This window comes from Mus musculus, chromosome Y (assembly GCF_000001635.26).
Source record: "Mus musculus strain C57BL/6J chromosome Y, GRCm38.p6 C57BL/6J".
Lineage (NCBI taxonomy): Eukaryota > Metazoa > Chordata > Mammalia > Rodentia > Muridae > Mus > Mus musculus.
Genome location: NC_000087.7, coordinates 2,861,346 through 2,879,586, shown reverse-complemented (window position 1 = coordinate 2,879,586; position 18,241 = coordinate 2,861,346). Strand labels below are relative to the sequence as shown.

At 39.8% G+C, this 18,241-nt stretch overlaps 1 protein-coding gene across 1 annotated transcript; it reads right to left on the bottom strand.

Moving 5' to 3' along the window:
* Positions 1-6,090: 6,090 nt before the first annotated feature.
* Gm10256 (predicted gene 10256) lies at positions 6,091-17,448 on the bottom strand. Its single transcript, NM_001270510.1, has 9 exons — positions 17,377-17,448; positions 14,269-14,381; positions 13,715-13,821; positions 12,428-12,605; positions 10,656-10,808; positions 9,752-9,860; positions 8,304-8,384; positions 6,950-7,038; positions 6,091-6,768 (listed from the first exon to the last, which is right to left on the bottom strand). Exons 2-9 carry the CDS (start codon positions 14,375-14,377, stop codon positions 6,452-6,454), a joined length of 1,143 nt encoding a protein of 380 aa, NP_001257439.1. The 5' UTR covers positions 14,378-14,381; positions 17,377-17,448; the 3' UTR covers positions 6,091-6,451.
* Positions 17,449-18,241: the final 793 nt, after the last annotated feature.

Below are 18,241 nucleotides of genomic sequence, written 5' to 3'. Positions count from 1 at the left end.
AATCTCAGAACCGCTCCATGGGCAAAAATAATCAGAGGACATGTTTTAATTGCGGAAAGCCTGGGCATTTTAAGAAAGATTGCAGAGCTCCAGATAAACAGGGAGGGACTCTCACTCTTTGCTCTAAGTGTGGCAAGGGTTATCATAGAGCTGACCAGTGTCGCTCTGTGAGGGATATAAAGGGCAGAGTCCTTCCCCCACCTGATAGTCAATCAACTGATGTGCCAAAAAACGGGTCATCGGGCCCTCGGTCCCAGGGCCCTCAAAGATATGGGAACCGGTTTGTCAGGACCCAGGAAGCAGTCAGAGAGGCGACCCAGGAAGACCCACAAGGGTGGACCTGCGTGCCGCCTCCGACTTCCTACTAATGCCTCAAATGAGTATTCAGCCGGTGCCGGTGGAGCCTATACCATCCTTGCCCCCGGGAACCATGGGCCTTATTCTCGGCCGGGGTTCACTCACCTTGCAGGGCTTAATAGTCCACCCTGGAGTTATGGATTGTCAACATTCCCCTGAAATACAGGTCCTGTGCTCAAGCCCTAAAGGCGTTTTTTCTATTAGTAAAGGAGATAGGATAGCTCAGCTGCTGCTCCTCCCTGATAATACCAGGGAGAAATTTGCAGGACCTGAGATAAAGAAAATGGGCTCCTCAGGAAATGATTCTGCCTATTTGGTTGTATCTTTAAATGATAGACCTAAGCTCCGCCTTAAGATTAATGGAAAAGAGTTTGAAGGCATCCTTGATACCGGAGCAGATAAAAGTATAATTTCTACACATTGGTGGCCCAAAGCATGGCCCACCACAGAGTCATCTCATTCATTACAGGGCCTAGGATATCAATCATGTCCCACTATAAGCTCCATTGCCTTGACGTGGGAATCCTCTGAAGGGCAGCAAGGGAAATTCATACCTTATGTGCTCCCACTCCCGGTTAACCTCTGGGGAAGGGATATTATGCAGCATTTGGGCCTTATTTTGTCCAATGAAAACGCCCCATCGGGAGGGTATTCAGCTAAAGCAAAAAATATCATGGCAAAGATGGGTTATAAAGAAGGAAAAGGGTTAGGACATCAAGAACAGGGAAGGATAGAGCCCATCTCACCTAATGGAAACCAAGACAGACAGGGTCTGGGTTTTCCTTAGCGGCCATTGGGGCAGCACGACCCATACCATGGAAAACAGGGGACCCAGTGTGGGTTCCTCAATGGCACCTATCCTCTGAAAAACTAGAAGCTGTGATTCAACTGGTAGAGGAACAATTAAAACTAGGCCATATTGAACCCTCTACCTCACCTTGGAATACTCCAATTTTTGTAATTAAGAAAAAGTCAGGAAAGTGGAGACTGCTCCATGACCTCAGAGCCATTAATGAGCAAATGAACTTATTTGGCCCAGTACAGAGGGGTCTCCCTGTACTTTCCGCCTTACCACGTGGCTGGAATTTAATTATTATAGATATTAAAGATTGTTTCTTTTCTATACCTTTGTGTCCAAGGGATAGGCCCAGATTTGCCTTTACCATCCCCTCTATTAATCACATGGAACCTGATAAGAGGTATCAATGGAAGGTCTTACCACAGGGAATGTCCAATAGTCCTACTATGTGTCAACTTTATGTACAAGAAGCTCTTTTGCCAGTGAGGGAACAATTCCCCTCTTTAATTTTGCTCCTTTACATGGATGACATCCTCCTGTGCCATAAAGACCTTACCATGCTACAAAAGGCATATCCTTTTCTACTTAAAACTTTAAGTCAGTGGGGTCTACAGATAGCCACAGAAAAGGTCCAAATTTCTGATACAGGACAATTCTTGGGCTCTGTGGTGTCCCCAGATAAGATTGTGCCCCAAAAGGTAGAGATAAGAAGAGATCACCTCCATACCTTAAATGATTTTCAAAAGCTGTTGGGAGATATTAATTGGCTCAGACCTTTTTTAAAGATTCCTTCCGCTGAGTTAAGGCCTTTGTTTAGTATTTTAGAAGGAGATCCTCATATCTCCTCCCCTAGGACTCTTACTCTAGCTGCTAACCAGGCCTTACAAAAAGTGGAAAAGGCCTTACAGAATGCACAATTACAACGTATTGAGGATTCGCAGCCTTTCAGTTTGTGTGTCTTTAAGACAGCACAATTGCCAACTGCAGTTTTGTGGCAGAATGGGCCATTGTTGTGGATCCATCCAAACGTATCCCCAGCTAAAATAATAGATTGGTATCCTGATGCAATTGCACAGCTTGCCCTTAAAGGCCTAAAAGCAGCAATCACCCACTTTGGGCAAAGTCCATATCTTTTAATTGTACCTTATACCGCTGCACAGGTTCAAACCTTGGCAGCCGCATCTAATGATTGGGCAGTTTTAGTTACCTCCTTTTCAGGAAAAATAGATAACCATTATCCAAAGCATCCAATCTTACAGTTTGCCCAAAATCAATCTGTTGTTTTTCCACAAATAACAGTAAGAAACCCACTTAAAAATGGGATTGTGGTATATACTGATGGATCAAAAACTGGCATAGGTGCCTATGTGGCTAATGGTAAAGTGGTATCCAAACAATATAATGAAAATTCACCTCAAGTGGTAGAATGTTTAGTGGTTTTAGAAGTTTTAAAAACCTTTTTAGAACCCCTTAATATTGTGTCAGATTCCTGTTATGTGGTAAATGCAGTAAATCTTTTAGAAGTGGCTGGAGTGATTAAGCCTTCCAGTAGAGTTGCCAATATTTTTCAGCAGATACAATTAGTTTTGTTATCTAGAAGATCTCCTGTTTATATTACTCATGTTAGAGCCCATTCAGGCCTACCTGGCCCCATGGCTCTGGGAAACGATTTGGCAGATAAGGCCACTAAAGTGGTGGCTGCTGCCCTATCATCCCCGGTAGAGGCTGCAAGAAATTTTCATAACAATTTTCATGTGACGGCTGAAACATTACGCAGTCGTTTCTCCTTGACAAGAAAAGAAGCCCGTGACATTGTTACTCAATGTCAAAGCTGCTGTGAGTTCTTGCCAGTTCCTCATGTGGGAATTAACCCACGCGGTATTCGACCTCTACAGGTCTGGCAAATGGATGTTACACATGTTTCTTCCTTTGGAAAACTTCAATATCTCCATGTGTCCATTGACACATGTTCTGGCATCATGTTTGCTTCTCCGTTAACCGGAGAAAAGGCCTCACATGTGATTCAACATTGTCTTGAGGCATGGAGTGCTTGGGGGAAACCCAGACTCCTTAAGACCGATAATGGACCAGCTTATACGTCTCAAAAATTCCAGCAGTTCTGCCGTCAGATGGACGTAACCCACCTGACTGGACTTCCATACAACCCTCAAGGACAGGGTATTGTTGAGCGTGCGCATCGCACCCTCAAAGCCTATCTTATAAAACAGAAGAGGGGAACTTTTGAGGAGACTGTACCCCGAGCACCAAGAGTGTCTGTGTCTTTGGCACTCTTTACACTCAATTTTTTAAATATTGATGCTCATGGCCATACTGCGGCTGAACGTCATTGTTCAGAGCCAGATAGGCCCAATGAGATGGTTAAATGGAAAAATGTCCTTGATAATAAATGGTATGGCCCGGATCCTATCTTGATAAGATCCAGGGGAGCTATCTGTGTTTTCCCACAGAATGAAGACAACCCATTTTGGATACCAGAAAGACTCACCCGAAAAATCCAGACTGACCAAGGGAATACTGATGTCCCTCGTCTTGGTGATGTCCAGGGCGTCAATAATAAAGAGAGAGCAGCGTTGGGGGATAATGTCGACATTTCCACTCCCAATGACGGTGATGTATAATGCTCAAGTATTCTCCTGCCTTTTTTACACTAACTAGGAACTGGGTTTAGCCTTGATTCAGACAGCCTTGGCTCTGTCTGGACAGGTCCAGATGACTGACACCATTAACACTTTGTCAGCCTCAGTGACTACAGTCATAGATGAACAGGCCTCAGCTAATGTCAAAATACAGAGAGGTCTCATGCTGGTTAATCAACTCATAGATCTTGTCCAGAAACAACTAGATGTATTATGACAAATAACTCAGCTGGGATGTGAACAAAAGTTTCCGGGATTGTGTGTTATTTCCATTCAGTATGTTAATTTTACTAGGGCAGCTAAATTGTCAAAAAGTCTTTTTCAGTATATGTTACAGAATTGGATGGCTGAATTTGAACAGATCCTTCGAGAATTGAGACTTCAGGTCAACTCCACGCGCTTGGACCTGTCGCTGACCAAAGGATTACCCAATTGGATCTCCTCAGCATTTTCTTTCTTTAAAAAATGGGTGGGATTAATATTATTTGGAGATACACTTTGCTGTGGATTAGTGTTGCTTCTTTGATTGGTCTGTAAGCTTAAGGCCCAAACTAGGAGAGACAAGGTGGTTATTGCCCAGGCGCTTGCAGGACTAGAACATGGAGCTCCCCCTGATATATGGTTATCTATGCTTAGGCAATAGGTCGCTGGCCACTCAGCTCTTATATCTCACGAGGCTAGTCTCATTGCACGAGATAGAGTGAGTGTGCTTCAGCAGCCCGAGAGAGTTGCAAGGCTAAGCACTGCAATAGAAAGGCTCTGCGGCATATATGAGCCTATTCTAGGGAGACATGTCATCTTTCATGAAGGTTCAGTGTCCTAGTTCCCTTCCCCCAGGCAAAACGACACGGGAGCAGGTCAGGGTTGCTCTAGGTAAAAGCCTGTGAGCCTAAGAGCTAATCCTGTACATGGCTCCTTTACCTACACACTGGGGATTTGACCTCTATCTCCACTCTCATTAATATGGGTGGCCTATTTGCTCTTATTAAAAGGAAAGGGGGAGATGTTGGGAGCCGCCCCCACATTCGCCGTCACAAGATGGCGTTGACATCCTGTGTTCTAAGTGGTAAACAAATAATCTGCGCATGAGCCAAGGGTATTTTATGACTACTTGTACTCTGCTTTTCCCGTGAACGTCAGCTCGGCCATGGGCTGCAGCCAATCAGGGAGTGATGCATCCTAAGTGAAGGGTAACTCTCTTAAAGAGGGAAGGGGTTTCGGTTTCATTATTGAGGGGCTTTCGTTTTTGGGGCTGGGCGCTGGGCGCTTGCTCTCCTGGCTCCCAAAGATGTAAGCAATAAAGTTTTGCCGCAGAAGATTTTGGTCTGTGGTGTTCTTCCTGGCCGGTCGTGAGAACGCGTCTAATAACACAGAAATTTCTGGGATATGATGGGTTTGAAGACTTTGGGTGCCAGGGTTCACTGAGTTAGCCAAACTGTTCTATGAGGACTCTCAGGGCCAAGAAGACAACATAGAACGGACCCTTGAGATGGACATGGCTTTTAAGACTCTAAGAAGAGCCTTATTGGAGATGACTGCTTTGGCCCTCCTGAAGATTCACAAACCTTTCCACCTGTATATGGATGAGAGAAAGGGGATAGAAAAGGGGGTGGCTCACCCAAACTTTGGGATCATAGAAAAGATCTGTGGCTTATTTATCTAAGAAGCTGGACCCGGTGGCCCAAGGATGGCCAGTCTACCTCTAGATCATAGTTTCCAGCATCCTGCAAGACAAGGATGCTGACAAAATAACCACATGGCAGGAACTTATCACCACCCCCAATGCTATTGAGGGGACCCTCTGGAATCCACCCAGCCGGTGTGCCAGACTGGTGCACTTTCAGGCTCTACTTTTGAATTCCCCTCACATAAGATATAACCGGTTCACCATCTGCCTTAAAGCCAGCCACCCTGCTATCTGATCCACCCTCAGACATGCAGCATGATTGCTCTATAGTACTGGGATACATCCAGAATGTCAGGCCAGACTTGATTGTCATACTCTGGTCAGATGAGGGATGAATATACTTAATGGATAGGAGCAGCGTCATCCAGAATGGAATCAGACATGCAGGGGCAGCAGTAATGGGCTTGGACTCTGTTATTTGGACAACTGCTTTGCTGCCAGGAACTTCAGCCCACAAAGCTCAACTAAAGGGTCTATCCCAGGCTTTAAAACTGGAAAAAGGAGATACAGATGTGGTTATTCACTGCTGAAGGAAAAGCCATCAAAAATAAGGAGGCAATACTTTGTTACTCAACAACGAAGTCAGACAATGGCTTTGCTTTACCTTTTATTGACAGATTGTTTTTGACTATGCAAATACTTCATCTCTACTGGTAAATTCTACTTTAACATTAACAAGTCTTTCTTAACAAAGAATCATTTCTGAACAGTTAAAGTTTCCTTGTTTTATGTTCTAGAAGAATTCATGGGTGGAATGTTAGTCATTATTTCACTTCCCCCCAAAACAATGTATTTCCGTATTCGGGTAAGGCAGTAAAACTTACTATTTGCCTTATCTCCTAAATCAACATATTTCTTTTAACATTTGGAGAACATAGGAATAACATCTTATTTTTCTTCTTAGAAATGCTGTTTGGTACACAACTTAAGACTTTAGTACCTGCCTCCACTTTATATCTGCTTTCTCCACGACCTCCATGGGATCCCCCAAATCTTGGTATTACTACTGTATGATTCACGAGATGCACTATACAGCCCATCCTTAGGTGAATGCCCTCTTTCCTGTCTGCCCTCACGGTCAAAGTATTCCCTATCAATAGGTGGTGGAAGCACTTCTTGTCTACCACTACGTTCATAGTCACTTGAGTATATGTTACTTCGGTTGCTTATGTATGGTTCTCCTCTTCCACCATATCCATCTTGTGAGTTACTATAGTCATCATAGCGGTTGTTTCCACCTCTTGCAGATGGTGCCTCATGGAATCTTCCTAAAGTAGATAAATGACCAAGTAAGAAAACAGCCTTAAGACTGCCCATTTAGTCAGTTAAGAACACTGCAATAGCAAATACTCCAACCACCTAATTAATGTATAACCCATGTTACATTTGTCTGTATGTGTAAAATTCACTAAGATGGCATTTATTTACCAAGTAAAATAGGACTCTTACCATAACTTCTGTATGTATCTCTGTATGAATTTCCACTTAAATATTCAGAGAAATCTCTATCACGTCCTCCAAGATAGCCAGCATGATCACTAAGTTTTAAAAGGAAGTTTTAATTAACATAAGAACTAACAGTTTTGCCAGGTTTGGTGGCACACACCTTTAATCCCAGCACTTGGGAGGCAGAGGCAGGTGGATTTTTAAGTTTGAGGCCAGCATGGTCTACAAAGAGCTTTCCCAGACAGGCACAGAGAAATCATGTCTTGAAAAAGAGAAAGAACAAAAGAACGAAAGAAAGAAAGAGAGAGAGAGAGAAAGAAAGAGAGAGAGAGAGAGAGAGAGAGAAGAGATAGGAGAGAGGGGAGGGGAGAGGAGAGGAGGGGAGGGGAGGGGAGAGGAGAGTGAGGAGAGGGCAGAGGAGGGGAGGGGGAGGGAAAAGAGAAAGGGAAAAAAGAAAGGAAAAAAGAAAAGGGAAAAGAGGGAAAGGGAAAAAGCAAAGGGAAAAGAAGGAAAGGGAATAAGGGAAAGGGAGAGAGGGAAAGGGAGAAAGGAAAAGAGGGAAAGGGAAAGAGAAACAGGGAAAGGGGGAAGGGAAAGGGAGAAAGGGAAATGGAAAGGGAGAAGGGAGAAAGAAGAGGAGGAATGAAGGTAGGAAGGAAGGAAGGAAGGAAGGAAGGAAGGAAGGAAGGAAGGAAGGAAAGAAGGAAGGAAAAAAGTAGAAAAAAGGAAAAGAAAGAAAGAAAGAAAGAAAGAAAGAAAGAAAGAAAGAAAGAAAGAAAAAAGAGAAAGAGGGCCGAGGAGAGGGGAGAGGGAGTAGAGGGAGGAGTGGGAGGAGAGGAGGAAAGAGGTGACAAAGGAGAAAAGAGGAGAGGGAGGAGAGGAGAGGGGAGGGGAGAGGAGGGGGGAGGGGAAAAAGTGAAAGGGAAAAAGGAAAGGGAAAAGATGGAAAGAGAAAAAGGGAAAGGGAAAAGAGGGAAAAGGAAAAAGGAAAAGGGAAAAGAGGGAAAGAGGAAAAGGGAAAGGGAAAAGAGGGAAAGGGAAAAATGGAAAAGTAAAAAGGGAGAAAGGGAAAGGAAAAAAGGGAATAAAAGGGAATAAGAGAATAAGGGAATAAGGGAATAAGGGAATAAGGGAATAAGGGAATAAGGGAATAAGGGAATAAGGGAATAAGGGAAAGGGAAAGGGAAAGGGAAAGGGAAAGGGAAAGGGAAGGGAAGGGAAGGGAAGGGAAGGGAAGGGAAGGGAAGGGAAGGGAAGGGAAGGGAAGGGAAGGGAAGGGAAGGGAAGGGAAGGGAAGGGAAGACAGGAGGGTAGGGGAAGGAAGGGGAGGGAAGAGAGAAGAAAGAAATTGTAATACCTGAAGACTTTAGATGCACTTTCTTCCCGAGAGTGGTAATTGCCATAGTCACAGTATCCTCTGGATGTTGATTCATATTTCCTTGAATAAATTAGAAACTAAAAATAACCATCCAAACTTTTATGTGAGAGTTTCTCACTGTCCTGGAACTGGCCAATTAGCTAACTGGCCAGTGAATACATGATACCTGGCAAAATATCAATGGGCACTTCTCCAAGTAAGCTAAGACAATGGTCCCAAACATAACTAGGATACATGACTGCTACTCCATCAAATATGCTAATGCAATACTGCTATTAGGATTGCTAAAATTTAACAAACAAACGATACAGTATTTGGAGAGGAAGAAACTTCATAAAAATTAAAACTTTGACCATCATTGACAGGAATGTAAAAGGGTTCTATATACTACATTACCATATTGCCCAGCAATTCAACTACAATACACCTAAAAAAACTGAAAGTAAGAACTCTATTAACCGTATATGAATGTCCTTAGCACTGCTACAACACAAAATCATAGCTTTAAAATGACATACATGAGAACGTAATATGTACTTAATATACATATTTAATAAATATTAAATAAAATTAATTTATGGGATGGGATCTGATGCTCTCTTCTGGTGTGTCGGAAGAGAGAAATGGTGTATTCACATAAAATACAATAAATAAATCTTAAAAACGACTAAACCTTACAAAAGGATTAAATCTGAAAATTATGTAGATCAAATAAGTATACAGTAAACCGTGATTCCATTCATACCCTCTCTGTATTTACAGAATTGAAACTGATTGTATAATTGGAAGGTATTTACTTTGTGTACTAAAGTAGGTAGTATACTTTTGAGATTAGTCAGACTTAGGAAATGAGCGTGATTATCAAAGGATATCCTCAAATGTTGGTTCTCAGGTCCTTTCCACATTCTATTTGAACAGTGTCTCTAACTGTCCTGAAATTTTTCCACGTAATGCTGTCAGACCCATGAGAGTCTTCCAACCAACATAAGAGTTGATCAATTAACACAGGTGAGATTATAGGTTTTATGCCTAACTTTTTCATTGGTTCTGAGTATATGAATACAGGTCTTCATCTTAAGAAGTAAATACTTCCACAACTGAACCACCTTTCTCATTCTAGAAGATAATTTGCAGAAAATTTTGTATGCATTTATCTACTTATTCACTGTGTATATAGAACCCAGAAAACCTGCCTTGTTTTGTTTTTTTTCCCAAGTTGTTGTGGCATTTGGACATCTTCTTAGGTCTCATGAAAGTTACTCAACTTGTTAAGCCATTTCACTAGCCTTGGAAAACAGACTTAATGAGAAAGGATATAAAAGGTTTTGACACTACATAAAATGTTCCTGTATGATACTAAGTACAATAATTAAAGCATTTTTCCTTCCACAATGGGAAATTTAACCATTTTGCTCTTTTTTCTTTACCTATCATTAGAAGACTGGCCATAATCCCTTGGTAATGGATACTCATCTCTTCTGGAAGACGCCGGCTCTCCTCTTGGCATATTTCTAGAAATCTCTCTTCGATGTGGTTCTGGACATTAAGTTTAAAAATTACTATACAAGTATTTCAAGTTGCAGATGTTTCAAAGTAGTAATAAAAACACTGCACTTTTCTCTGCAAAATACCTTTTACAAGGCATACTTCATTCTTTAATGAAGCTGTATTAGTAAACTACTTCACAAATGCAATATAAACAGACTGTTGTCAGTGTAATCAAACATCAATCTGCCTTTTATTTTATGGATAAGTCTCTCTTGTTATTCAAATTTCACATCTTACATTTGTATTTTAATGGTCTTTACTCAAATTTTGCTTACAACATACTTCATTATGTTGATACTGTAACACATAAATACTCTAATATTCAAATTTCTCTCTCTTTTTTTCTATCCTCCTTTCTCTCTCTCTCTCTCTCTCTCTCTCTCTCTCTCTCTCTCTCTGTGTGTCTCTCTCTTCCTCCCCCATTCCCTCCTTCATACCTTTCTTCTTTTTTTTCCAAGAAAGTGTTTTTCTGTATAACCCTGGCTGTCTAGGAACTCACTCTGTAGACCAGGCTGGCCTCAAAGTCAGAAATCCGCCTGACTCTGTCTCCTGAGTGCTGGAAATTAAAGGTGTCTGCCACCACTGTTTGGCTGTTACATTTCACTATCATTCCGCCTAAAATCTTTAGATAGATCTACAAATGTAAAATTTTCCTAAGTACGTACATGTGTGCGGTTGTCTTCTAAGACTGTGATGGTCAAAAACTCATAGGCAATTGTTTAAATGTTTCTCATTCATTATAAACTGCATTTCCACAAAAATGTCTGCTTGGCATGTTTTTACCTCGTCCTCTTAGTCCAGTATTGCTTCTTGTCTGAGCAGAAGTTGCAGATCTTTTAGAAGGGGGATCATCCCTTTTTGAAGATGGATTTCTTTTAACTGCAAAGTGTCTCCCAGAAGAACTCACATTGAAATTAGGAGTATATCTATCACCACCTGTATTTAAAGAAACATCTTAGCTAAAGGGAATCAATACTTCAATGAGTAAGTTCTAATTATCACTTGTAAATCTTCGTTAAACAATACTGTATTCTCAGCAATTAGTATTTTTTTCTAAATTGGTAAAATTTACTATTACTAGTATTTATTGGTAAAAATACTATTTACTTTTGTAACTATAATTCAAACAGTATGTAAAGATGGCTTTAACATTTATAGCACAGTTTGAACACTACACTGTGTTTAAAGAAATGACAGAGAACTGGAGTGAAAGGGAACAAAAATCTGTCAATTAAATATGTCTATATTTCAGGTAAAATAATCACTTCATTATTAGAAAGCAGATTTTAATATATTTCTAGTCTCAATACTTTGCAAGATCCATCTATGAAATAAACTTTCACGCAAATATAAGCCCCAATATCAATTAAAAAATAAAAAATTTCATATAATACTATTAATACATAGACATGCTGAGCAATTATTATAATTGACAAACTCGGACTCTCTATGAAATGCATATCAAATATGATATAATCATTTTAGCTTAAAAAATCAATATAGATCTAGTACGCAATTATGAATAAACTTTGTATTTTCATACAGGTAAGAATAAAAACTTAGATTTAACCATTAAGATCATTTGGAGAGCATTATAAAATGTAAATCTACTTGAGAAATATCACCTATCTTATCTAACAGCCCTTACTTGGATATTTAAGTTTGGTTAATACAAAAAATTATAGATTTTTAAGAATAAAATTTGAATTTATTTATTTATTTTCAAAAGTAGTAAAATACTCTTGAAGATTGCCTAAAAAGCATTCTAATGAGTCGTCATCTTCTCATCACACATCAAAAGGTAACATGTAAAAGTTAACGTTAAAATGTTCTGTTTCTTTTAAACTCTTCCAGAGTCTGAAACAGTCTTAAAACTTGCAAGGTTTAGATAATTCAGGAAGGATAAATTAGTGTTCAATAGGCTTATATACAATCTGTCATCAAAAGAAGAAATGAACAGTTTTCAGATAAATATACAGCAATAAATATTGTCTGATCAATTCTATTTATTTGAAATGTACTTCTGAGTTCTGGACACTTTAAGTCAATTTTATTTTTCCTATTGGTATAGTTTTAACTTTCCAAAGTGTTAGAATTACAACTCACACGCAATACTGGCCTCTAAAGAGCAAAACTAAAAAACAAGATTAGAAATAAATCTTGCTACTCAGTGTAGGGGTACTGAAGTTCTCCCGAGGACCTGTGTTCAATTCACTAACAGCTAAAAAATATAACTCTAGGATATGAAACCTTCATACAGACATACACACAGAGGCAAAATAGCAATGCACATAAAACAAATCTTGCAAAATTTCTGTTGACTACATCAGGACAAATACTGAATATCCTAAAAGAACTCTTTTGCAATTGACACTCTGGTGTAAATTCAATTTTTAATTAAGGCATCTGTTACTTATATTAATCATACAGTGCTTTTAATTTTTCTAATTGAAGGTAACTGCTCTACTCATGAGAATGTAAATAAAAGTCGTAGTGTTTCTACTTATATTATCTTACTAATTATCAGTCACACTGCTTCTACTATGTACAGTTACCCAAGTTCCCTTCACATGAAGGACCACTTCTTGCTCTGCTTCTTCCTCCTCTTCCACATTTCAGAATTCTTGAAGCACCTCTGGTTCTTGAAAAGGATGGTGGTCTCTTCTTGCTACCACTTTCAAGTGATGATGGTCTCCTGGCTTGTTTTACTTTAATTCTTTTTCCATCCAAAATCTGAAAAAGACAACAGAACCAAATTTAACTTACATACATTACCTTTTACTGAGTCAAACATGAGGTTTAGAATGTCTTTCTTAATGGAAATATATACCAGTTTGTTTTATCAGAAAGGAAAAAAATTGAGACAGAAACAAGAGAATTGTAGTATTTTACAATCTGCACAATAAAGCTTAAAATACAGAATGGCATGTTGAGAGCCCAAAGAATAAAATCATTTCCGTGCTGGAAGAACAGCACTTGTAAGTAGATTGTCCAATTCAAAATAATCAATCTTAAAAACTACATACAAGTAACATTATACACACTGAGCAAGCTGTATTGGTATGTATTTAGGAGTATATATGTACTGTATATGTACTGTATATGTATGTGATAAACTAATGAAAAAAAAACCGGAAGAAGTGGAAAGAGAAAAAAAAAGATGACAAATTATACTATTACCCTCCTCAAATAAAGGAAACAATTTTTAAAAGTTACTTGAAAAAAATGGAGAAAAATTACCTTTAAAGTAATCATAAAAATATATCGTGTTTCCTATAGAATATGCAATTTCTAAAATTTTTGATGCAGGATAACAAAGAGCATCTGTTGAATAAAAATCTCAAAAACACTACTATAAACTAAAAATCACTCATAGCTAGTTTTCAAAGACAAAAGAGAATTCCAAGTTGGTAAAAATAAATTAGTTAAGGTAGGAACTCTATTTATTATGACAATCAATAAAATCAATTTGACTTTTATTGCTGTTAAGTCTTGTAATCTGTTTAGAGCTGGATTTACTTGAACATAACTTTCTCCAGAATATTTTCCTTTATAATTTCTTCCATGAATTGAAAAACTGCTTTTCCCAGTTTTCCCAAACTATGGTTTCCTTTTTTTCTGTTGCTTGTAAAGATTATATCCTATTTACTCTTAAAGTATAATATGAACTTGATACAGATGTAATATATGTGACAATGTTGAAATATCCTACTAGCCATAATTTTGGCATTAGTTAAAAAAAAAAACCCAAGGAAGTTTTGCTCATTTTTCAGCAAACTAAACACACCAACTAATGTCATTAACTACTGGAAAGGAGTAATATATTGTTACTACATTCTTACCACTCCATTCATTTCTTTGACAGCATTCTTAGCATCTGCAAGGCGTCGGAAAGTAAGGAAAGCAAAGCCTCTAGACTTCTTAGTTTCACGATCTCTCATCAAAATAACTGCAATATATGTAAACTTTTACTTACAAAACTACATAAAATTTTTTTCTACTTCGAAATTGACATTTTTTTAAACTGTTACTCATAGGACCCTTAATTTGACATTCTAAGTAAAACACTATACCAATCATTCTAGTCAAATCTTAAATAAAACCCAAAATCTTACATTTCATATTTTTACTTGCATTCTCAATGTCAACAAAATTAATAAATTAATGTCAGCCTTTGTTGCATTTTGTCATACACCTAGAGTGTGCAAGGCATGCATGCACACACAAACACACATGCACACACATGCACATTACACTAATTGAGCAACATTATCCATTGCAATGAGTAGTTGTCAAATAAACATAAAAATAATCATCCATGTTCCAAAATTGAACATATCATAGAAATACTTTATATTTACTCTGAAGAGACATACAGTTTCTTTTAAAGAATTACCACGTGCTACTGGTCCAAATCTCCCAAATATTTCTTGAAGAGTCTTTTGTCTGGTCTTTATGTTGAGGCCTCCTATAAAAATTTTCCCAGGCTGATCAGTTTCTGCCATTTTTCTATAAGTAGAGAAAAGGATAAAATAGCATGCTTAAAACTTTTAAAGCTGGACAAATAGCTCAGTTAAAGAACACTGACTGCCCTTCCAGAAGATTGAGATCTGATTCCCAGAACAACATACATGGTGGTTCAAAGTAATTCCAGCTCAAGGGGACTGCTGCCTTCCACATACGAACATCATATAATACATGTTGCACAGACATATATGCAGACAAAAGATTCATATACATAAGAAAATACAACTAAAGGGAACCACAGAGCCTGACATCCTAATGTTTTTTCCTTCCCCTTTTTATTTATGACCGTTTTCTATTTAGCTGAAACTGGCCCTTCTTGCTTCTACACATCTACCACTCAGCTTACTGGTGTGCAGCACTGTTTAATGAAAGAAAGCAAAAGGTCAATTAGCATACTGTAACAGGTCTAGTTTTTATTAAGTATGGGAAAGGTTGTAATTACTAAACTTTATTCTTTTTCACTTAAAAATACTCACACTGATGAGATGTATGCTGTTTACTGTAGAATGATACATAATATTATTCTTGTGTTTTCTTGCAGTGATAAATTTCCATGTACAGTGGTAGTCTTATTGTATAGTTGTTGGTTATTAAAAAAAGTTACAAATGTTACAAAGTTGTTGTAGCCTACAAACAGATTAATAAAATACTTGCAGAAAACATCTAAAGAAACGGAACTTTATCGAAGTAATTGAGTCTGACAGCTCCACATGCTTATAGTCCCAGGACAAATTTGGGAGATTGTCACAATTTCCTGCTCGGCATAGAACATAGCAGCCCCCCGCCCCCCCGCCCCGATTATATAGGGAAGACTACACTCAGAATTTAGAAAAAAAATACAAAATGTAAAACACTTATTATACACACTAATATTGTGCTTAGATTTTCCCCTTATCAAAGACAGACAGACAGACAGAGAGGTAGAGGGAGAGGGAGAGGGAGAGGGAGAGGGAGAGGGAGAGGGAGAGGGAGAGGGAGAGGGAGAGGGAGAGAGGAAGAAGGAGAGGGAGACAGGAAGAGGGAGAGGTAGAAAGGAAGATGGAGAGGGAGACAGGAAGAGGGAGAGGCAGAGGGACAGGGAGAAGGAGAGGGAGACAGGAAGAGAGAGAGAGAGAGAGAGAGAGAGAGAGAGAGAGACAGGGAGAGAGAGACAGGGAGAGAGAGACAGGGAGAGAGACACAGGGAGAGGGAGAGGGAGAGGGAGTGGGAGACATGAAGAAGGAGAGGGAGACAGGAAGAGGGAGAGGGAGACAGGGAGAGGGAGAGGGAGACAGGGAGAGGGAGAGGGAGAGGGAGACAGGAAGAGGGAGAAGGAGAGGGAGACAGGAAGAGGGAGAGGGAGACGTAGATTGATAGGCAAAGGGAGACAGGAAAAGGGAGAGGGAGATGCAGAAGGAGACAGGAAGAGGGAGACAGGAAGAGGGAGAGGGGGAGGGAGAGGGAGAGGATAGGGAGAGGCAGGCGTGCAGGCAGGCAGAGGCAGAGACACAAGCATACACACATTTAATGTGTCAAGTCTAAAACATTCGAATTGTGTCTTCTATGGAGGCAAATTCAAAAGGAAAGATTTCCAGAGATGTTGGCATTTGAAATGTAAACACCTGTGAGCTGTACACGCAAAGATTTTCCTTTAGGAGTGAAATTTAAATCATCCTTAAACTTTTGCCTATATTTTTCGATTATAAGAAATACCAACTGGAGAGGAGACAGATACGAGACCAGAGCAGAGCAGGAAGGAAGAGATGATTGGGAAGTCAAATAATCCAAGCCTACCCTGCACCTTAACCAAGCATGTTCATTCTCAGAATTCGGATCTACTCAGGCTCTCCTCTCGTATCCCACTAGCCTACCCTCAGAAGTTAGCAGCAAACTTGCTCTACCAAGTGGGCTGCTGCGGCACCAATGACATCTTTATAGTGTCTGACCAATCAGGATGGTAGAATAGCTTGAGCCTGCCCTTTCAGTAGGTGGAGTCCAACTCTAAGCAGGCGTGGTTCTGATCACTGACCTATCAACGTAGTGGCGTAGTGGCGTAGTGGCATAGCCCGGGCTTGCCCCTGTGAGGAAGCCCTGTTCAATGGGCCTACCAGGGTGGGCCTTGTGATGTTGGACCTAACCAACAGTAGCTGGTAGCCTAACAGAGACCTGCACTGATGGCGACATCAGGACAAACAGACTATGGCACTAATAACTGTTGTCCGTAGAGCCGTAGGACCTTTAAAGTACAGTTCCGGTATTTTGAGGTAGAAAAGCAATAGCGGACAGATGCTCCTGTGGAACAAAGGCTGCGGCACGGCGCGCCGCGATCGAAACAAAATGGTGCCTAAAATTTTCATACCTACGCCAAACATTTCACGCCAAACACCGCCACCCTCCTCAAATCTAAAATTAAATCATCACAAAGAGAGGCAAATAGTTTACCTCAAATGTAAATTAAACCACCACAAACAGAGGCAAATAACTCAAAGGATATTACCTACCTGGTTTTTAGAAATATATAATTTAAATCCTAATTTCCTCTGCTCAAGCAATATTACTCTTCCAAATGAAAGCGCTTTTCCCCCTTTTGATAGGATAACAGAACTCCTTTACGTCCATACATGTTCCAATTTACATATAATTTACTAATACAGCTTTTTTTTGTTTTTTGGTTTTTTTTTTTTTGTTGTTGTTGTTTTTTTTGGAGGGTGGGGGTGGGTGGGGGGGTTGAGACAGGGTCTCTCTTTGTAGCCCTGGCTGTCCTGAAACTCACTCTGTAGACCAGGCTGGCCTCGAACTCAGAAATTCGCCTGCCTCTGCCTCCCAAGTGCTGGGATTAAAGGCGTGTGCCACCCCGCCAGGCTACTAATATGGCATTTTTAAAATTTTGTACAAACGTATGACAGAAGATTACTCTGAATTAATTTCTCCGTCATAGCCATTCGTTTTTCCTAAGGTATAAAATTGTTGGTTACAATTAAAATTCAGAATTCATTACCTTTTCTTGATTTTCTATTTTCTCAGCTTTAATGGATCACACCGTCCTGCAACAACTCCGACTCCAAAATGACCACTCGCGCCCAAGTCGCAACCAATTTAAGTAGGCGGAGAGACCCTGATGTCACCAACCGCAAAGGAAGTAGGGATGATGTGGAGGATTGAACCAAGAGACTGGCTGGTTGAGGGGTGGGCGTAGTGTGGTATTGGGCTTCAGAGTCAGAAATGGACACAGTACTTGATAAGTATGAACAAAGCAGATAAAAATTAATTGAATAGCAGATAAGAATTGGTGAATGGAGGGAGTTGTTAGGGCAGCTACCTGCAGAGGCCTCCTATTGCAAGTCCATGCCCCCATTACACCCGAGATAGCAGTTACCAGTTTTAGACCACAGCTCTGAGCCCGGGATATAGCAAGCACATCGCTGTTGTCCATTTAAAACATTTAAAAGACCAACATATGTTTACTAATTTGCATGATTCCCCCCCTATTTTCTTTTCTTACCTAGCGAATAAAAACCATTCTGGTGCTGGTTAAATGGCTCAGCTGGTAAGAGCACTGACTGGTCTTCTGAAGGTCCTGAGTTCAATTCCCAGCAACCCTGTGCGTACGTGAGGCCTCACAACCATCTGTACAGCTACAGTGTACTCATATACATGAAACACGGTAAATTAATCTTTTATTTAAAAGCCATTATAAAATTTCTACTACTTATCGTCCACCCAAAATATTGATAAAATACTGGGCGGGCCACATTGTGTAGAATTGAGTTTTCCAACATTATAAAAGGAAAAAATATATATACATGGATGATTCGTACAAAATACTAAAAAATAAAAACGGAGAAAAAATTTAAAGATTACAA

Excerpts from the sequence above, each read along its gene's own strand:
- Gm10256 (NM_001270510.1), bottom strand. The coding sequence starts at position 14,377 with ATGGCAGAAACTGATCAGCCTGGGAAAATTTTTATAGGAGGCCTCAAC. Across the intron at positions 8,385-9,751 it reads GGCCAGTCTTCTAATGATAG|GAAATATGAATCAACATCCA; the intron begins GTAAAGAAAAAA and ends AATTTATTCAAG. Across the intron at positions 6,769-6,949 it reads AGATACATACAGAAGTTATG|GAAGATTCCATGAGGCACCA; the intron begins GTAAGAGTCCTA and ends TATCTACTTTAG.